The 22345-nt window shown below is 42.7% G+C and overlaps 1 protein-coding gene across 1 annotated transcript in view; it reads right to left on the bottom strand.

Moving 5' to 3' along the window:
* The window catches only part of Fancc (FA complementation group C), an 81746-nt gene extending 62327 nt beyond the window's left edge, over window positions 1-19419 (bottom strand). The window contains 4 exon segments of the mRNA XM_032884500.1: window positions 12537-12631; window positions 14732-14816; window positions 17310-17506; window positions 19333-19419. Of these exon segments, the coding sequence (XP_032740391.1) occupies window positions 12537-12631; window positions 14732-14816; window positions 17310-17506; window positions 19333-19369 (414 nt within the window). The 5' untranslated portion in view covers window positions 19370-19419.
* Window positions 19420-22345: the final 2926 nt, after the last annotated feature.

Below are 22345 nucleotides of genomic sequence, written 5' to 3'. Positions count from 1 at the left end.
TTCTACTTCACATCTGAGCGGCCCACGATAAAAACCCTGGGGGTCAAAGCCACCATTTTCTACAAGGGGAGTGTTTTTATTCTGTTTCTGTGACAAAATATCTGACCTAAAAATGTTAAAAGGGAAGCAGGCTGACTAGAAGGCTCAGCTAGTGACATGCTTGCTGTAGGAGCCTTGGGGCCTGGCTGGGGTCAGGCACTAATGCAGGAAACTGCGTGAGTGGCCTGTGCCTGTGGAGCCAGTGCTGGAGCCAGTGCTGGGGAGGCTCACTGGCCAGGAGTCTATCCCCATCACTGAGCTCTGGGTCACACAAAGACCCTGTCTCAAGAGGAAGACTCTCCAAGTTAGCATCCAGCCTTGACATGAATATACAGGCCCATATAAGGCACAAACTAGAGGAAGGCAGGAAGAGGAAGAGGAGGACAGGAGGAAGAAAACTAGAAGGGCGACTAAGAGAAAGAAGAGGAGTAGAATGAGGAACAAGAGGACGTGTTTGGGCTCACTTTCACTTGGTTCTTCCACTCCGTTAGGTGACATTATGTGGTAGGAGTATATGACAGAGGCACTTGCTCACTTTAGGTATCCAGGAAGTAAGGTGGGGTGGGAAGAAGCTGGGGTGGGGAGAAGCCATGGTCTCAGCGTCTCCTTTAAGAACATGCCTCCAATGATGCACACTTCCTTCCACAAGGCCACACAGACTAAAGGTTCCACTCATAAGTACCACCAGTTGGGAATGCCAAGCCTTTTACACTTGAGCCTTTTACTATATCTGAACTCCAAGCCATACCATCCAGGCAATCCTTCCCACACCTCCACAGTTCATCTGTAACTATTTACAAGACACTGCTAACTGTGTAAGGAGTAGCTCAAATTTAACATGACTACAACCCCTACTCCAAACCTCCCTAAAGCTTTCTCATCTCTGCTATTCAAGCAAATGCTTCCACAATCCCACAGACAGACATTCAAGACAGAATGTTAGACATTTTGTTTTTACTGTCTTGACTGCCAACCTGTCAGCAACTCCTGTCCATCACAGTGTGACAATCATCACCTGAGCACAACTGCCATTTTCTCTCATCTGGACACAGACACACACTCCAGCCTGCCTCTGAGGCAGGGTCATGGTTAACATAAGGAGGGTACATAGGTGTGAAGGAGAGGAAGATGAGCTCACTGTTCCAGGCACAGTATTATTTGCTGCTGTTTTTTCTGCTGCTGTGAGCTGCATGACTGCAGTCCACAGGTTGGTGCTTCTCACCTAAGGCGTGGAACTGTTATCACAGGCCAAATAATTGAAGACAGATTGTAGACATTTCCTCCCTTTGTAACTTCCACTAGCAATTTTGGTGTGCAGCCAGGAATGGGACTCACTACCCTGAGCTGGACATGGAAACTTCATGTTTTATACTTATGAGGGGTGCATCATTTTTTGGTCATTTTCTTTCGGCGAGAAGAGGGGCTTCTTCCCTTTGGTGGGAGTTTTCTGGTCATCTCACTCTTAAAATTTGTTTCCCTGTTACCCAACCCCTATGTGAGACACACCTCTTACATTCTCACTATATTACTTCTCCTAGAGGGCAGCAATCCACGCAAATGCACAGTGAACCAGGAGCTATGAGTGCCAGCAGATGCCATACACTTACGCTTTCCTACCAGTGTATGAGAAACACGCTGACTGCGACTATGCCAGCATACAGTTTCTCCCTGCCTTCTGCCTCCATCACTCTGTCAGGTGAGCATGGTAGCCGGCCATGGTGCTCTGTCTCCTCATGCTAATGACACTGAAGATCTTGTGAAGCGCTTTGCTCAGTCACCTTGCTCACACGTGTATTTTATGCTTTTGTGAGGTATCTGCTTACCCATTTCCTAGATTGTTCTTATTAAACACTGAGTCTTAGGTTCCCTTGGCACTAAGTTCTTCGTCAGATATGTGTCTGAACTTTCTTCCTCCTTTGTCTCCCCTTGCTCTTCTTGGGATCCCACACTCATGTTTCCCCCTCAGGTGAACCTTCTTTTTACAGGTTCTGTTTGTGGCACCAAGGCAAAGAGCTCTTGACCGTTTTATGTGTTCTTCCCAAGAGCTGAGCTACATCCTGCCTTGGCTTTAAGACTATGCCTTGTGGCACCCCTTCAGATCCTAACAGTGAGGAGATTTCATGGAGCCCCTTTTCCTAGCAGGTAACCCCGGCTAGGATCATCTATACAGCAGTACCCACTTCTCTGTGTTTCTGAGACCTGTGTTGTTCTTATTTTCACATCTCCCAGGTGAGAGGGCCCCAGGAGGGCCATATGACACAGGAAATGTATGTTATTAAAATTATTTTTTCTCATCTTTTTTCTTAATATTATGAAGGCAAAATACATTTTCCCTTGAAAAAGATAGGATGAAATGCTGCAGATATAGCTAAACTAATAAAATGCTTTTCACACAAACATGAGGACCTGAGTTTGGATCCTGAGCACCCAGGAAACATGCCACGTGGGGTTACCTGTACCTGTAACCCTGGAGTTAGGGAATCTGAAATTCAAGATCCCTGGGACTCACTAACAGCCAACCTAGCTGGCTGAGTTCCGGGTTCTGTATGAGACACTGTATCAACTATGAAGAACAGTGATAGAGGAAGACATCCAATATCCATCTGTGGCCTCAACATGTCTCTGTCTCTGTGTCTCTGTCTCTCTTTTACACACACACACACACACACACACACACACACACACACACACACACACACACACAGACCTGAAGACCCTAATCAGAAAATTATAAACCTGAAATGCTTTTAACAACAATGTAACATTTCAAGCAAAAAATTCTACACCTCAAACTTTATGAAAAAAGTTTCTTAAAATACTATATAGGGCCAGGAAGAATAATCAATAGGTAAAACACTTGCTACCCAAGTGTAATGACCAAGTCTAGATTCTCAGAACCCACATGATAAACCAAATTCACACAAAAATCCCCTTTCCTAAGTGTGGTTCACTCTTTCCTTCTGCAGTTCCTTCAAAGCAATCTGCTAACAAAATTGTTATTCCTTTTTTTCAACAAAGGAAAAGAGATTCTGTAGAAACTGCATGAGGAAGGGAGAAAAAAAAATATCTGCTACCACATAAGGCCTGAAAACTAGTAAACAGTGAAACCCATTAACTTAGTGCCTACTGATTTAAATCTGTTCTTTTATGAATAAGAAACACCAAATAAAATACTAGCCAAGATGTTGAAGGCCACATACCTAGACAGCAGTTGATTCACTTCTACATGACTGGTAACAGCAGTCTAAAGGTTTCCACATTTAAAAGATTTCCAGGAGCTGGAGAGATGGCTCAGTGGTTAAGAGCCCCGACTGCTGTTCCAGAGGTCCTGAGTTCAATTCCCAGCAACCATATGGTGGCTCACAACCATCTGTAAAGAGATCTGATGCCCTCTTCTGATGTGTCGTAAAACAGCTACAGTGTACTTATTATATAATAAATAAATCTAAAAAAAAAAAAAAAAAAAAAAAAAAGATTTCCAGAAACTGAGTCCCTTGAGCGTACTCAAAACCTCAGCTTGGTGATCCTGCATGCCATTCCACAGTAGTGTATGCACCTACACCTTGATTACTCTAAGAAACATTTGCAAGTATACCCACACAGCGGAGAAGACACGTGAAAGAAAACTGAAAACCTCAGAGAGCACTCGGGAGGCTCAGGCAGCAGCACCCTCAACTGACCCCATGCAAGCCGCCTACGATGTCAATCACAGAGAAAGGGGAAATTTCCTCTCTACTTCATGATTGACTCCAGGGGCACTGCTTTCTTCCCAAACAGCTGGAAAGATAACAGGACAGCAAGCAGAGAGGCCGGACCTCATAAAAGCAGGCTTTCCGAGCTTTGGGGCAGGATACTGGCCCAGCTCTGACATTAGTCAGCACCAATGATTTTGCTTTAAATGTTTAGTGAGACGCTAAGCTAGAGAGAAAAAGGCACTTGTACGAGATCTTACATCATATTTCCTAATAACAGAACTTTATCTCATGGAGCAGTGATGCTTCTTTTAGTCATAAGCAATTATATTCTAAAAGTAATATTTGTAAAACAGGATAAATTCAAAGTATACATGTTAAAAATTTTTTAAAGGGCAAAAGCAATAATTATTTTGCCAGATGTTTTCATACAAAAACTGTAATAAAAAAATTTTAAATAGCAGTTGGAGCTAGGTACAGTGTTTGTGTAACTAACGTAAAAAGGTTCCAAGTTCAAGGACAGCCTAGACTGCCCAGAGAGAGAGAGGAAAGGGTGAGGGAAAGTGCATGGTTCCACTGGCTGGCATGTGTGGAAGTTTATTTTCCAATGCATAATAATAGGTGCTAAGTAACTTAGAAAAGAGTTTTTAGTTCACAACTGGAGGCTAAAAATATAAAGAGCATTGCTCAGGCTCTGGTTGGGGTTCCCTTAACTATATTACCTCACAGCAGATGGCTGCATGTCAGAAGTATGTGTGACAGGGACAGGCAGTCAGATTGACAGGCTGATAATTTAGGTCATTTGAGGTGCCAGAAGCTCCCTACAGCCCCCACCTCTTACCGCCTCTTAAAGGTCTACCTCCTCCCAACTCAGCCACACTAAGGACCAAGTTGCCAATAAATGAGCCCGGGGAACTTAACAAAACCACATCACTCCCTACAGCAGCATGGCAGAACTAATAAAAAAGATGGCAAGCTACAGAGCTTGTCAAAGCTGTGTCATAAAATGCAGAAGGGCCAGAGTCACAGTACCAAGTGCTTCTGAAAACAGCAAAGGGCAGTGACTAAAAGCCTACAGTCCTCCATTAAACTTGCAGGACACTGACAGCTCTGCTGGACAGAGCTCCTTGGTAAAAAGATACATGTTTTAAAGATAGAGATAGCAACTGACAGCACATATCTCCCTCTACCTTTTATAGATCACTTGTATAAAACCCCCATGGTGCTGACAAAAGTTGATTTGAGAGCTACAGTAGCAGGTAGAGGATAAATAAGACAATTTTTGTACTCTTTTAGTTCAGGGTCCCAAAGACCTCTGTGTCTGCAATGTGCATCATCTACTGATAAATAGAAAGGAGCCCTTAGGCACAGTACAAAGCTCAGTGAGTGCACCCACCTAGAGCAGGTGTGGGCTGGAAACATCACCAGAGACAGGGCCACACCACTGTTGATTACAAAACAGCACAAACTAATATGTTCTCTGCGGACCCTGGCCAGGAACATTAAGTAATTTCAAGAAGAGTCTAAACTCCCACAAAATATCCATCACTTCAATTTCAAGAAAATCCTACCTCTTCCCCAGCCATGCCTATCCATGGCCAGGGTCTTTCCTATAAATGGGACTCTAACTGTATAGAGCCCTGGATTTTTAGGAGGATACAGTCAAGCTAACAAGACCCTGGCAGCTGGGGAAATGTTCTCAGAGTGGCTGTGAATGCTAACTTTCCCAGCGTCTCGGGCAGAACACTGCAGGACCACACACAGTGAGCCTAACCTAAGGCTCTAAAGGTCTTCCAGACATAGTTTCATGGGAGGGTTGACCCCAGTGTCTCAAGGCAAATCTGAGATCCATGAGCATGCACAGGAAGGGAGTACTAAACACTTCCTCCTCGGAACATGCTGACTGGTAACTTGAAGACACAGTATTGAGTCCTTGCATTAGACACAATTAACAAACAGCACGTGCTTGCTCATTCTGTTGAAAAACAACCCTTCGTTTCATATCGGAAGACAAATCCAAAAGATGGTTATATCTGACATTTTTAACTTGTCCCAGCTGCACTCACACCCTGGGCCAGAGGGTGCCCTAACAGCCCAACTTCCCGCAAATAGCAGGACTCACAGAGAATGGAAGAACCCAAAATAGATCTAAAACATCGTTAGAAAAGTTGCTTGGAGCTGAGCTCAACCAGTGCCATCAGAACAGAGACTTGAGGAGGTTTATCATGAGCAAAAATCACCAAAGCATTTGAGGTTTGTTCTTGATCAATACAACCCTCCCAAATCCATCTAATGGGATTAGGTTCATGTGGGAACTGACTTTATGCTGGTCTGACAATGTTTTTATAAATTATCAGTATAGACAATATACCCATCTATATCAGCCTATAGAAAAAGTACAGTTTGCACTGATTTTACTAGGGATTATACTTTATGGTACACAAGCTTGCAAGCCATTCAGTTATGTGTAATGATAGCATGGTGCAGCCAGGCCAGGCTGCCTCCAAAACCAGCAGCAAGAATAAAATAGATTACTCAGGAACAAAGTAGGCAGCAATGACAACAGTTTAAAACAAGTTAGAGACAAGATGCCTCAGAAAAGTATGGAGAAAACAAGAGACCAATTTAATGTTTTTCTGCTGTTGCTGTTTTGGGGGTTTTGTTTATTTGTTTTGTTTTGTGTTTTTGTTTCTTTTTTAAGAAATAAGTAAAAATTGTTGAACTCAATTTGCTGAGACTGAGGAGTTAACAACTGCCAATGACTACAAGGTCAACTCTGCTTGGTTCTGAAGGAGACATTAGAAGTGTTAAGTAAATTTTATTTTAAAGCAAAACCAAAAACATTCCCGAAGTTTCTACCTGATAAAAGCAAGTCATCTCAATAACAAACATCTAAACAGAAGGCTCTGGAAAAAGATGGAAAGGGGAGGTGGTCAAGGCTAAGCAACCAAATGACAGCCTGAAAAGCCAGAGGAGAGTGGCCGCTTATGCTCTTTTTTCACAGACCTCTCCAGGAACTGGGCTGAGCCATCCGTAGGGCTAAAGCCACGACCACCCACGGGATGCTGATGAAAGAGTGTTGCACTCCAGTATCTGCCAGTATGGTCTGCACCATGCTCCAGTCATTACATTTTCAGTCTTTTATAATTTGTTACATGTGTTGCGGCAAGTCCCCTACACTGTCTAACAACAACAAAAAAAAAAGGAACAGGAATAGCAAGTTATTTTTAATGTGTACAAATATCCAGAAGACTGGATACTTTTAATATTATACTTTGACTTTCACCAAAAAAAAAAAAAAATGGTTTAACTTAATGTATATCTACTGCTGTAATAGAATAGGGGGCCCACTGTGAAGTCCCTTTTGGTCCCTGTAAGAAGATATACAACCCAAGTTAATCAATCCCTTAACAAGCAACTAAGATAAAGGTTGAACGTGTATAAAAAGAATATTTACCTTTCCATCTATCCAGTGATCGAGCACACTGGAAACGTCAAAGGGCACAGCAGTTAGGAAATCCTACGTATCTGCATCACCTTCTAACTTTTCTTCCCTGAGAAACCTGCCTCCTATTCTACTTTTCTTCACAACAACAGTAACAGGCTTTAGAGAAATCCTTTTCAAGCTCATCAACCCGGGTATGGAATGTGGCTGTCACCACATATACCTGGATGAGTACGGGAGAGAATGTGTACCAAATGAACAAAGGACTCCTAAACCTGGCTGTGCACACCACAAGCAGATCTTCTCTGAAGACCAGCAAAACCATCAAGGTGGGAAGGAGACTTTCACATTTGGTTTTGATGACAAGTCAGCTCAGACCCAAACAAGTAAGAAAGACTCAATCCTCCATATATGCCAGACTGTATAAAGACCTCTGTCCTGGGAGGGACATATGAGGGAGCTGACAAGGACAGCTGACTAGGGTCACTATCACAAAAAAAGAAAAGAAACTCAAAAGGAAGTAAACAGTCATGTGCATTAAAAAAAAAAATAAATCCCCCTTCAAGTAATAAAGAAGATCTTTTTAAGATCTTCTTGAGGGGCTGGAGAGATGGCTCAGTGGTTAAGAGCACTGACTCCTCTTCCAGAGATCCTGAGTTCAACTCCCAGCAACCACATGGTGGCTCACAACCATCTGTAATAAGATCTGGTGCCCTCTTCTGGTGTGTCTGAAGACAGCTACAATGTACTCATATATAATAAATAAATAAATAAATATTTTTTTAAAAAAAGATCTTGAAAAGCATGAAATTAAAACAAGACTGTGTCCCTTCTGTGAGCCTGCTACCTAGGACACAGGACAGCCTTCTATCTGGGAAAACAAGCCTCCTCTGAAAGTCCACATGCTGAGCTTAGGCAAGGAATGAGCCCTTCTCTTCTACACACATGCCAAAGGCCACCTTTAGGAAACAAGTAGAGAAGGAGAAAGAAATGCATGCTAGTAGGAAGGAAAAATCATTCCTAGGGAAAGTCTACATACAGGCTTGGAAAGGATGAGCCCAATTTGTAGGGGACACAGGGGTTCTTGTGCTCACAGATAAGCATTAGGGAAACCAGGAATGACAGACATGCAGGGTTGTCTCTTAAAAAGGAGAGATATATAACCCATTTTCCACAAAGTCTGGAGTGGAGGAGATTAATAGCCTGGTTACCTTTGCACTACCTGTGTGTATGATCAGGAACCACACAGGATCATCCTAGGCCCTTATCATGAGTTGTTTTTCCTCGGCCAATATATAGAACCTATCTTTATGGAAAACTAGCTCATGTAGTTATCTGTAGAACTCATCTTTATGGAAGATGGCATATGTATTCACAAAGAGCTTCAATATAACCATGCCTTAAACTTTATTCATTGGATTGAGTTAATTGCCACCAGGAAAAATTTAACCAAGTTGTGCTGTGCTTACACATGCCTAGAATAAACTATCTGGTGTTAGACTCTCAAAGTCTGGACCAACGCCAGCTACTGAACTGCCTTCCTATCTCACAGAGATCACTACTCTGTTGGCCTTGGAGGTCACAGAGACCCCACACGCTCCAATCTACAATGCATAAATGGTTTCTCTATAAAAGGAGACAGTCAGATCCTTCCTGAAGTAACAGTCGTCACAACAGCCTGCCTCTGGTAAACAGCAGCACATATGCCTAGGCATACAGTAGGGACCATGAACAGGAAGAACAAGCCAGAAATTACATCAAAGATTGTGAGCACGTGTGGCTGAGTACTTAAGAGCAAACACCACAATCACCATGAAAAACACAAATGAGAATAAACCAGGAATATGGAAAATAGAGATCTAAAACAAGCAAACAAAAAACCCAAACAAACAAACAAACACAAAGCCACTTGAAGTACGGACGCAGACTGAAGTGCTGAAGAAACGTGGCTGGGGTGGGAAGTCAAAGCCTTGATCCTGGCAGCCCTAACAAGCAGGGCCTTGACCACACATCCCGATTTACTCACTAAACACACAAGACTGATTCTGGGTGGCCATACTTACACACCCAGTCTCTAGCAAGTATGTCTTGTGTCCTGTTACCTTTCATTAATATACAAATGAGGGTTGCAGTGCATAAAAGAACCACAATGAACATAGCCCTAGTTCCCAGACGAGGAGCTCATCTGGGTGATTCTGTAGAATGTAGAGAGCCACAGTTTATAAGTACTCCTTGCATCTACCACAGAGTAAAGGGTCACCTAAACCACAAAGCTTTTCAGAGACATAGGAACCAAGATTTACGAGCTTGAACCCATCTGGTTCTTCGCCATGCTGCTCATTTACAAAACTCCAACACTGTCAGTATTAACCAGAACCAGATCTGGTAGAAACAACCAACAGTGAAACTGTGACACAGTCCAGCGACCTGTTGGGACATACAAACTAATGACAGTCACCGGCTAACAATGCCTTGCTTCTGAGAGGATGATGTCAACCCCTCCAGAAAGATCCATGCAGTCTTCAATGTAGAGCCTGTGCAGCTATACACAATGCAAACATCCACACTCTTCAACAATGGCTTCATACTAGGAAGCACTTCCCACAACAGACTGTAATATTTCAACCTACTTTTCAGGGTATTCCTAAATGTACCAAAGAATGTGACCTGGGCAATTCAGGCAAAACTTCAGTGAACTTATGTCTTAGCAAAATATATCTGTAATATGTGGACATGAAAGTTCCCTCTGCTTCAGGCTGATGACAAAACAGGAAAAGAGGGGTGGACTAAGGGGTGGACTGTGAGAAACAAGAGTCAGTGGTCTCTGAACTCAGTCAAAGTTCTACTTACATGGAAAGTCAACACAACCATAAAACAGATAAACTGAAAGCATACAACAGGCAACCCCAAGCACAGCAGTGCAGCCCAAACACTGACTCCTCCAGTGGCTGACCACGGCAGTGCACAGGGCATGCAGGAGCACAGTCGAGCACGGGACATTCAGGTGCAGGTCCATTAACTTTAATAGAAATTTTAAACTGCTACTAGATTGTTATAAAAAGCTTTGTAAGTAACTTGTATATATGAACATAGCTTTTCCTATCATACATTTTATGAAATATAAACAAAGATTAAAAATTTCCAGCTAAAATTTAGTGTCAGAATTAAAATAAAATATGTAAATGTATGTGTTCAAGATACAGTATAAAAAATACTGAAAAACAATCCCAAAAATTCTATAGTAACTTTGTGTTGTAATGATGGCTTTTTGGATCAATAATAACCTTCCCGAGTTAATTTCATCTATTTGGTATCCTGTAATCACAAACAGCTGGTGTCTGCTTGCCTTTCCAGCTTCATGGTTAGCACACGCTTCAGGAACACCAAGCTGTAGGTATCTGCAAGCACAGCAGTCCCTGGGTCTGCTTTCTCCCACCATGCCTTGTACATTCTGTATGTTGACACTCCTGGTCATTCCCTGCACTCGAGCCAACCTAATGACACATCTAGTTTGCCACCCCCTCAGGAAATGTTCCCAGCCCTCCAAGTCTAAGCAAGTATCCTCCTCTGGGCCACCGTCATACCTACCAACAACACACCACTGAGAGCCATGCACCACTCTGGAGTGGGGTGGTCACTAGTCTTAGGTCGCCAGTGGAGAAAATGTTTGAATTTTACCTTCCTGCATTAGTGTTAATTTAAGTATCTCTCAGTACTCAACTTACCCAGGCATTAAACAATGAAAAGACTACAAAATAAAAATATGAGGCTATGAATTTTAAAATGGACTAATAAAGTCATATATTAAATGTGCAAAATTAATCCTGTCATTCCCAGAAACAATTTACTACATGGGCTACTTCGGGACTTAGTGAGCTATCCAATACAAACTTGCACACTAAGAAATTGTTCTTAAAATAGCAAACATTCTACAAAACACAATGATAAAAAATTAAAGATGACTCATTATTCTATTAAAGGCTATGTGTTCTATTCCTACAGCTTTTCCCTCCCCTTGAAATCAATTATCAGTTCCTTCAGTCCCTTCCATGACTTTTTCTTCAAACTAAATTCTGTATTCACACCTTCCCTTGTCCAATCCATTCAAACTCTTGTGTGCCTTCTCTTCTTCCAGTTTAAGAGAAAGTACAATACTGTATTTATCATCACCATTAACAATCTTGACTAAAATAAAGGACACATAAAGAGTAGATCCGATGTATCACCTGCCATCAATGGACCAAACCCTATGTACAATTAGTAAGCCTGATGGTACTGCATCAGCAAGTCCTCAGGCTGTGGCATCTACTAGGGGCAAAAGAAAGTAGCCAAAGTAGCCAGCCAGATCAGGTCTCCAACTTGTGCCTGCCATTTCAAAGGAAACAAACATGAGAGAAAACCAGAAAATAATCAGCTCTCTGGGTAGCTGCCATGATGAATGCTTTTGAAAGCATGAGTAGAAGTGGCCTAGGCATCAACTTTGAAACACAAAACCAGGGCTGGGCTCCATGGATGTTAGTTTTTTGTTTTTGTTTATTTTTTCAAGATTGACTTATGTGTATGAGTATTTTAAGGACAGGCACATATGTGTGCCTCATACATGCCTGATGCCATGGATCCCCTGGAACTAAAGTCACAGACAGTTGTGAGCTGCCAATGAGGGTGCTAGAAATTGAACCTGGGTCCTCTACAGAAGCAGTCACTGCTCTTAACCACTGAGCTACCTCTCCAGCCCCTCCATTCTAAACTCATGCTTACCACAATAGAGACTCTGAGAAACAGAGCCATTCTTGGAGAAAAATTATGTAAGGACTTAAACAGTGCTTCCAGCAACAGCTGGCAGAAAATCCAGTACATTCTTTTAATCATTACCAAGTATTTTTCAAAACCACCCGGCATGCAGTGGTGTCAGCACCGAGAGGTTCATCATAAGGAGCAGTACTGCAGGAATTTATCACCAAGCAAACCTGAAATCTAAACAGCTCAACACTCAGCAAAAACCTAACAGTAAAAAGCGATCTGTTAAACCAGAGGTTCTCAACCTTAACACTGCAACCCTTTAATACAGTTCTTCAAGTTATGCTGACTCCCACCCATAAAATGATTTCATTGCTACCTTGTAACTATAATCTTGTTACTATTATGAATCATAATGTAAATATCCAATATGATATCTGATATGCAACCCCTGTGTTCAACCCCCAAGGGGTCACAACCCACAGGTTGAGAACCTCTGCCTTAAAACATGACAGAATCGATCCAATAAAGGGGAAGGAAGTGTGTGTGTGTTGGGGGGGGGTGCCTTTAAACCATCAACTGAAGTCAGAGCAGAACCAGCAGGTGAAACCTTACTCTCTTACCTGGATCCATGAGTTACGTCCTGACTCTGCAGAAGTCCGTGGTGCTTTGTTCATCAGACAACATAAGCACCATATTACAATCTTTTGGCTTTCGTCTGCAGAAAAGAACACTAAAATGAAAAGACTTTATCAAGTAGGAAAAAAAACCTTAAGAACATGCTTAGGAAAACCTCAAGCAACAAGCTCAGCGGAGGCTTTTCTACTTGTGGGTTCGGCTCACTGCTTAGCTCTTGTGTGGTCAACTCTCTTCTGCAGCAGCAGCAGTTTTTAAAGCCAAACAAGAAGGATGGAAAGAGCTGAAAGTGCTGGGCTCTTCAACATGTTTCTAATTTCACATTTTAAACATCAGTAATTTCAATCTCTTTAAAGCAAAACAACTACTATCTGTCTGTTTCTTCTGGTAGCCGAATCTGTTCCAGGTAGAGACTCAGAGCACACTTAAAAAACAGTATTAACCTTGGAAACTGAAGCTGTTAGCATACAGGCTGGCCACAGCAATACAGACCCTGTGATGGAAGAGAAGGGAGGTAGACATTCCCAGCCCCTGCAGTGTTCTCAAAGACATCCAGAGCTCACCTTGCAGCCTCCTGTAGGCTAACAGTGTTTGCAATGGCTTTGTTATGAGAGGCACAGGACAGGACCAACCTCGGAGATCTCTGCATTCACTGAAAGCACCTATCCCTTCATAATTGTTAGGGCTTTAAAAACAACCATTAAGCCTATGCTTTCTCAGTAATTAATAAATCTGAGTAACTCACCAGACCATTCTGAGGGACATTCATTTTCCCCTATCAGCTTAAATAAAGTACCAGTAGTTTTGCCTAAGACACATTAATTTCCAGACTCGTAACTTTCAAAGAATTCTTCAGGCCGAACTGATACCTCAGAGTAAAAATACGACTGTTGTACTTGACATGGTGTAAATACTAAACCACGAGTAACAAACATCCCAATATGCCTTACTGTGGAGTAAGGAGGAATGGGATGCACTAGGAAGCAATTTTAAAAGGGAGGGAGGGAGATGGTAATTCATGGAACATAAACTCCAGACAATCAATAGATGGGCAGCTTCTCCAGGGTGCTGAGTGACTCTACACACTTAGTTCAACAAGTGTATCAAGTTTTCTCTCATAAGGAAGAAAGAAAAAAAAAAAAAGAACTAGGGACACTCTCCCAATCTCTGCTCAGGAGTGATGCAGAGATGCACCCCTGGTTAATGACCACGCACATCACTCTAATGGTTCACAGGCATAAATAAGCCACTGCTGGCTACCTGAGTGCCACTAGCACTCCACAGAGGGGCTGGCATTCAGGAGCTTCCTCCCCCGGAGACCCCAAGATTGAGGTTGGGGATCCCACAGGGTGCAGGGCACTTTGGTGATATAATAAACTGCCTCAGATCTGATAGGATCCACCATCTGATATTGGCACACATTTGAGTTCTAAAAAAGAATGAGAGGAAAAAGAAATAAACATCCACTGCCTATAGCTCACTTTTAGGTATCCCGAACTGAAATTCCAGATAAAATCCTTTAGACTTTAAGTCCCAGATTAAAAGTACAAAGCACAATTTTCTGAGATAATAACGACTGGTTATTGTTACAGGAATAGATGTTCAGAGTGATGATGGGAAGGAAACTCTAGTTCTTAGCCTGAATTGGCTGGCAATGAGAGCCAAAGCCCCAGGCTACAGGGAAGGCAGTGTGTTCACAGAACAGTGTCACTGAGGAAGGTGTACTCACCCTTCATCTCCAGGTCCTTCCTCTACCCTCTCACCCTTGCTTCTCACCCTGACCAAACAGCTCTTTCCATCAAGAAGATATATACTCATAATACGGGCAACAGTACATGAGATAACACGGAACTGCGAACAATCAACTGGGTATCATTAGTATCAAGTTTAATTATAGAGAATTAAAAATGAGGTAGAGTAATAAAAGCACCTATAAACACTGGTGTTTAAATCATGAGGTGTTTTCTCCACTGTAAGGAGCCTGGCTTTCCTACAGGCCCACATGTATAAGCCTCTGTGCATATGTGTGTGTGTTTGTCTGTCACACAGAAGCACAAGAAGATGTGCACTTGGTGAGCTGCCCCATGGAAATGTGAAAAAGGTTACGATTTACATCCCTGTGCTTCATTAGAAGTACAGACAGCAACACTGTCATTTGGTGTTTGTGTGCTGAGACTCTTACCATATGCTAAGATGAGAGGATTCCAACAAGTTTTTGCCAACAGTTGACCAATTGAGGGGAACCTTTCCAGGATTGCATCAGAATCCTGTGAAAACAACAACCACATGTTTTGATAATTAAAGAGCACTATGAAATTCAACTGAGCAACAAACACAATTCCTCAAGAGAGCCTGAGAGCGCCTATGCATCCTGTTTTAGAAAGTGTAGGGGAAGAGATTAGAGGGGAGCTCTAGGTTAAGAAACTCAAAGTAACTTATACTTTATCCTTAAAACCTCAGTATGACATAATTAGGTCATTTCAATTTTATCAGAAAGTTAATTATATTTTGCTCAAACTTAATCGTCAGAAAAGACGGTTTCATTGTTGTTGTTGTTTGAGACAGGGTCTATCTACATAGCCCTGTATTGGAACTCACATGCTGGTCTTAAACCCACAGAGATCTGCCTGCTTCTGCCTCCTAGGTGCTGAGATTGTCCAGTCCAGGAAAGACTATTTCATTTAAACCCAACATAGACAGAAGAAGAATAAAAACAGTACTGGTGACTAGTAACCATGTTACCCTGCCTCTTATGTAACACCTCTCTTCTCACAATAAATTTTATTGCATGTTTCAAAGGCCCCTTATCACTGGGCTTTTCGAAGATGTGACAGGATAAGAATTCTGTAACTTAGTTTTATTATCTCAGAGACTGGTCTGTTGTAAGTGAAGCATAAAGTCATTTCACGTGTTACAATCACTGCTGTAACACTGGAAGACACACATGTTAGTGCCTCAGTCACCTGCCTTCCTTTGCAAGTTACAGAGTTCTTATCCTGTCATTCCAAATAGAAAAAAGCTTAAAATAAAAGCACAGTCTTGGTACATAACTAGATCTTTCCCCACTTCTCTACCTTCCAAAAGGTTCAAAAGCAAGATAATACTAAGTATATATGTGGGGAAGCCAAAAGAGATCTACAGGAAGGGAAGTGATCCTCAAACAGATCACAATGAGAACGTGGTTCAGACTGACGTCCATCAACCTGGACCAGACCTGGACACTTGATACCAGGTGGTTCGTTGTCAGCATATTTAAAACACAGAACGATTTGGAAAAATGTTCCCAGGCAACAATCACTCACTCACTCTCTAGTTTGCAGGAAACAGTCGTTCCTGGTGCACAATAAAGCTAGGGTGTGACTACTTAGAAACTCCTTTACAAAATATATGACCATAAGAGGGGTTCTACAACTCTAGTGTAGTCTCTGACTAAGATAGTACAGAGGTCAGCAGGCTGCATAGTACATGTGACACCCTTCCAAAAGATGGTTCTATTAATTAGGAGCTAAGGAGGGAAAACCTGGCATAAACATTGGGGGCTTTGGGTGAGGTCTGCCACCACAAGATAGCAAAAAGGTCACCAGGTCGTTAACAATATCCACTCTCAGCTTTCTGGGTAGGAAAACAAGCTATTTTATCTCCGACATTGAAGAGAGGCCCCTGCATGTTTAACATTCCTGGTATCCTTAGTGATCCGTGGGCAAAAAGACCTTTGTGCCCCAGATGCTGCATAAGGAAGTTCCTCATGTGGTCCCAGCACCAGGGGCTGGCCCTAGACTTTTTGAGACCACATTATGGTCAAGTTACATAAATCTTACTAAAAGAATTTTTTTTTTCAAAAATCAGTACCAAGTTCACATAGTTTTGCCTTTTAATTTCTAAAGACATATGAACTCATTATCTACAGAATAATAACCTACAGAAATTTGCTCTTCAAATTTCTTATTTGCTTCTTTGATGAACACACAGAAAGTATTGCAGGAAACTACTTCTGTGAAACAACAATTCGACTTGCATTTTCAAATTTAAAAAAGTATGAAACATTAATATGTCTATAGCATGAAAACATGGCCCCTACCTGGCAGTGGTGGTACACACCTTTACATCCCAGCGTTCAGGAGGCACAAGTAGGTAGATCTATAAGGCTCTCTGAGTGTGAGGCTAGTCTTATCTACAGAGTGAGTTCTAGGTCAGCCAAAGTTGTAAGCAATTTATGTCAACATGCAGATAAACGGGAGTATAAACAATAAATTACATAAATGAAGACACTCAAAAGTGTATTATTTAAAAGAATCTCTGAAATGTTTATTAGAAGAGATCCTAGTAGAGAGAGACAATAACAGGATCTTACTGTCTCTGAGGAGAACCTACTTGAAAGCAGAGCTGAGGAAAGGGCAAACCGTCTAGAGCCCCTAGAAAGCCTGAAGGGCACTACAGCAAACCTCAAAGCCCTGCAACCTAAAATGATTTGCTTAGGCTTAGCATACAACTTACTGATAAAAGTCTGTCTAACATTCTGAAGCCCCTTGGGCCCTGGGTTCAATTCTGCACACTGCAAGAATGAATAGATTTATTAATTTTCTTGGCCAGGAAGTCTCAAATAGGTAAGAAGAGAACTAATGCTATTTTATACCAGAAGATACAAAAATAACCCTTGTCTGCAGCACTTATCAGTAAATTCAGTTAAGTCAATCACCCAAGTCCCTGACTCTAAGTCATACTCTTGAGTGGTGGAGTCCCTAAAGTCACAGGACACTTACCATCTCCTTCAAGAGTTCATACATCTGCCTCAGGAACTCTTGGAACCGGGACAAGTGAAGACAAGTGTCCCGCTGGGTCTCCTTGGAAGAGGCCTGTTCCCATGCAGAAAGCTTCTGCAGCCAAAACTGATAGTCAGAAGCAAGGTCTGCAGGCTCCTGAGCCATCTCTGGGAGCAGCGCTGTCCCTTCACCGCAGCCTGCCAAGCAGCACAGGAAACGGTGAGCACACATCAGGTCTTCAGAGAGGGAACAGATGGAGACTCAGGACAGGCTCTTCTACCAGCACACTCATGACCCACCGCAGGCGAAGGCACGTTGTGAGGGATGAAAACAGCCCGCTGGTGACCCTGCAGTCCTCTCTGAGTCATTTAAATATGTCATCCACTGTAGCTCAAACTTTAACATCTGAACTTTTATCACGAGTCACGTCATTACTAAAAGTCATTACACTACTTCCACAGGAAGTCGCTAACTGTGGGCAAAAAGCACAGCTGATAATACTTTATCTCTCCTTCCGATTGAGCTATTTTTTAAATGTCCTGACTGTAAAGCTCCTTTTCGTATTCTAGTGATGAGAAATCAGAAGCACCCAGGGGTATTGACCTATGGTCTGTGCCTGAGAAATGCTTCTGATATACTGATGCCTGGCTTCTCATTTAGCTGTAAAGGAGCCCCATGCATTACTATCTAAGGAATTTTCTGCCCAGTTCATCTCTCAGGGAAAAAAGTAATGTCTTCCTCACACATCAATCTGCTTAATTAAACACTGCTCCGGGAGCCTGGAGTTGCTTTGTGGGTAGTATGAGCCTTGAAGCCTGAGGACAAGCCTCCTGGGACATGGCTGTAACTCCACATGGCCCTCAGAGCTCACTGGACAAAACCTACCCAGTGGGTGTGCACCAAGTTCAGTGAGAGATCCTATCTCAAAAAATTAAAAGAGATAGAGGAAGTCAGGAGAGACACTGAATGTCAACCTCTGGTCTCCACATGTATGCACCCCTTTTGCACATCTACACATACATCACATACACACAAAGAAATTAATAAAAGGTTAAAGATAAATTTCAAAGCACTGCTTTACATATAAAATCCATCCACGAGAAGCCATATTTTCATAAAACATGACATATCACATTTACTAGGTGGTGGACTCATTAAAGGACAGAAAATAAATCTAAGCCTGACTTCTTGCCCCTGAAGTAAATGTAAGAAAGCACAAAAGGAGCTCACCTCTTCAGCAAGTGGAAGAGCTAGGCCCCTGGATACCAGGGGCCTACAATCCACTGCCTAGTGCCCCTGTAGAGAAGGGCAGTTCCTCTGAGACCCTTGAGCTTCCCTGGGACAGCACAGCATACAGAGATCTCACCTCCAGGGTGCACTTAGCACAATGAGTAATGTAAAACATTACCTCTACTAGGAAGGTGTCTGCCTAAAAGGAAGGTGGCCTTCTCCTAAGCAGGACAGTCAAAGAAACTGGAGGTGACAGCTAAGTATGGGGACTGAAAGTGGCATCTGCAGCCTTAGGGACTCAACCAAAGTGGGAACCAACAGGAAGCTGATTAACACAAGACACACATACACACTGCCAAAATGACACTTAGAAACCATAGGTCTGCACGATGGACCTGGTGGAAACCCTTCCAGCCTCAGTGGCCAAGACTTACCACCCCATCCCCCACGCCCCACCCTCTGCCCACCACCCAGAGTGCTCTAATGGCTGTAACAGCCACTTCTAGCCCTTTAAGACTCTAGTGGTCAAGCTCCACCCTACAAAGGCAAAAAATAGCCCAAGTTCAGACCACAGAATCCCACCAATCCCAGGCTATCCTGGAAAGCCTCATCTCTTCCCACCCCCAAGAAACCCTATATAAAGCCTGGTCAGTTCTTTGCTGCTTCTGGCCCACGCAGAAGCAGCCAGTGTCTTGTGTCTCTGAGGTTTGTTGTGCAGTGTGACTTTGTGGTCCCTTCAGAACTGCAACACTTGTACTAGGGAACCCTTTCTCCTCAGAGCTATAACACTTACACCTGGTGCCTCCCCTTCTCATTGTCTTCCAAGCCATCTACAAAACACTACCCATAAAATAACATGGAACTTCATGAATTCCTTCAGTCTCCCTTCTGGATGGTCACAAGTATATGTAGGTGCTCCTCTACAAATCCTATAAATACAAAAAACAACCTTTGTACATATAATTCACACCCAGTACACACTTAACACTCCTTTTCTTTTGAACAGCTTCCTTGGAAAGAAATCCAACTCAGGCAGGAGGAAGGAGAAAAGACACAATTACAGCATAACCCGCCAGCCCTCTGCTGTGGTCTACAGGCGCCACACTCCCGGGCCGTCCTTTCTTCTGCTCCCCAGCATGGCACACAGTCAGGCCAGGCTTCCCACATGCTCGGGAATACAACTAACCCTCCCTGCTTCCAGACTGCTTTCCTGATGTCTTGATAGCTCTTCACTAGTGTTAATTACTCTGCACATTTATTAATTCACTCGGTTACAGATTCCTTTGCTGTATATCACTTCTCTGCCTTCCTAGAATGTAACATTGCTGACAAACACAATATACATCAAACAAATGGTAACTCTCTGGTAGTTTTCAAAGTATAGTTCTAAGCTACATGTCATAGCAAGACTTCTCCAAATAATTTAATTTTTAAAGTGTAATATAAGACCTCCAAAACTGAAAGTCTGTGCCTTTATGTATGTCAGGGTTCTCCAGAGGAACAGAACTTATAAAATAAGTTTATATGGGATTTTATACATACAAATACACACACACACAATGGGAATTTATGAGTGGCTTACAGGCTGTGGTTTAGCTAGTCTAAGAATGGCTGTCTTCTGATGGAAGGTCCACAAATCTAGTAGTTGTTCAGTCCACAAGTCTGGCTGTCTCAACTGGTCTTCAGTATTTGTCAGAATCCTGAGAAGTACGCTCTAATGCCAGTGAAGGAATGGACTTTCTAGCAAGAGTGAAAGCAATCAGGCAAAGAAAGTAAGTTTCCTTCTTCCATGTCCTTACTATAGGTCGCCAGCAGAAGGTGTCATCCAGGTTAAAGATGGATCTTCCCAGATCAAAAGATCAAAAGTGGGTCTCTCCATTTTAAATGGTTTAATTAAGAAAAATCCCTCACAGGTGAGTCCAGTCACTTGCATTCTTGTTAACTGCAGATGTAGTCAAGTTGACAGCCAAGAAGAGCCACCTCACCTTAGAATAAGAAAAGACAAATAAATAGACTTTGTATATTTCACATGACACTGGGGCCAGGTCAGTTTAGATATTTAAAAAGGTAAATCAAAGAAAATTTTACAGAAACAAGGGACCAAAACCCAAAATTTTATTTTCAAAACCTTAAAGCCGACCTTTGTTTAGACATGGAAGGCTGCACGGGTCAGAGAGACCCCTCCAGGGACACACCGACCTCACAGTACCCAGAGCACTGCACAGCTGAAGGCAGTGCTGTCTACTCAGCAACCCCACCTCTGCCTCATCCTAGAGCTGCCACCAGCCAGGGTGGCCTAAGACTCTGGCACATCAGACACTGCTGGGAGCCTCGTTCTGAGTTAGGTGGATAGGAAGGCAGACCCCAGTTACCCACCTGAAACCTGTCTTTCTCTACCTACACCCCTCACTTTTTTTCTTTTTTTCTTTTCTTCTTTCTTCTCTTTTAAGACAGAATACAACTCTGCAGCCCAGGATGGCTCACACTCATGGCAAACCTCCTGCCTCAGCCTCTTAAGTCCTAAGATTACAGGCCTGAGCTACTGTGGCTAGTAGAGGTTCTCCTGGGAGCTATCCTACTTGACGCCCTGAATGAGACAGAAGCTCTCTTCCACACCCGCAGTTTCACTGTACTCTTTACGCTTGCATGTCTCTGAGGAGAGTTCTTACGTAAGTGCCTTCATGTGTAAGTGTCTTTCCAATGACTGCCTCCAGAAGCCTCTAGCTCTGATTTTTTTTTTTCCTCTGTGGTTTGAAAATGCAGTTAGATTTAGTTAGGTACTTATCTTGCCAAGTATTCTCTGAGCCTCTAGGATCTAATATTAATTTGGGAAATTCTGTCATCAGTGTGTATTTCTTTCTTCCTGTATTCCTAATTGCACAGCTCTCAGACCTGCTACTCTGGTGTCTACTGTGTTGGTTCCCACACTTGTTCCTTTACTCTTCTATAGTTGGGAAGATCATGCCAAGAACCTCAGGCTCAGCCCTGAGCTGCTTCTGGGCAAAGCAACTCTATGCACTTCTGAGCAGTCTCATGCTCTGCATTCAGTGTGCTCTGACTGCTGGTGAGACCTTGGATGCAATTGTGTGTGTGTGTGTGTGTGTGTGTGTGTGTGTGTGTGTGTGTGTGTGTGTGTGTGTGTGTGTGTGTGTACAAAGTTACACAGGGCATATATGTGTGGAGGTCACTATCTGTAAAGTTGTGTTGGCTTTCTCCCTCTACCATGGGCTCCAGGAATTGATGAGAACAGGATCTGATAAGACCTAGTGTTACTAATAGGTTATCACTGTGAATTAGCACCTTGGGAAGAAAGAAAAAGCTATTAAAGTATTTTTTAGACTTTGCATACTGAAAGCAATGGGTCTGGAGAGATGGCTCAGTGGTCAAGAGCATGCACTGCTCTTCCACAGGATCAGAGTTAGGTTCCAGCACCCAAATCAGAGTTCACAACCACCAGTAAATCTACCTCAAGGAACATGATGCCCTCTTCTAGACTCCGTGGACCTGCACACACACATGCACAGATGCACACATATACACAGAATTAAAATATGTATTATTTAAATGGCCTCCTGACTAACCAAGACAGCTACCATAAACCAAAGTATAATAATGAATATATTTAATACAAACTTAGAGCCCATGTCAGTTATACTTCAGACAATGGCAAGCCAGACCAGTGTTCCTCCTGAACGTGATTACACAGAGCTACGTTCAGTATAGAAACGGGTACAGGAGTGTGGTGTTAGAAATTGGTACACAGGGTTGTAAAAGCGGAGGTAAGGCATTTGCAGCCCTGACAAGCT

Source organism: Rattus rattus, chromosome 14 (genome assembly GCF_011064425.1).
Source record: "Rattus rattus isolate New Zealand chromosome 14, Rrattus_CSIRO_v1, whole genome shotgun sequence".
In the NCBI taxonomy this organism is placed as follows: domain Eukaryota; kingdom Metazoa; phylum Chordata; class Mammalia; order Rodentia; family Muridae; genus Rattus; species Rattus rattus.
Note: the sequence above shows the minus strand (reverse complement) of the source record. Positions and strands in the feature narration are given on the sequence as shown.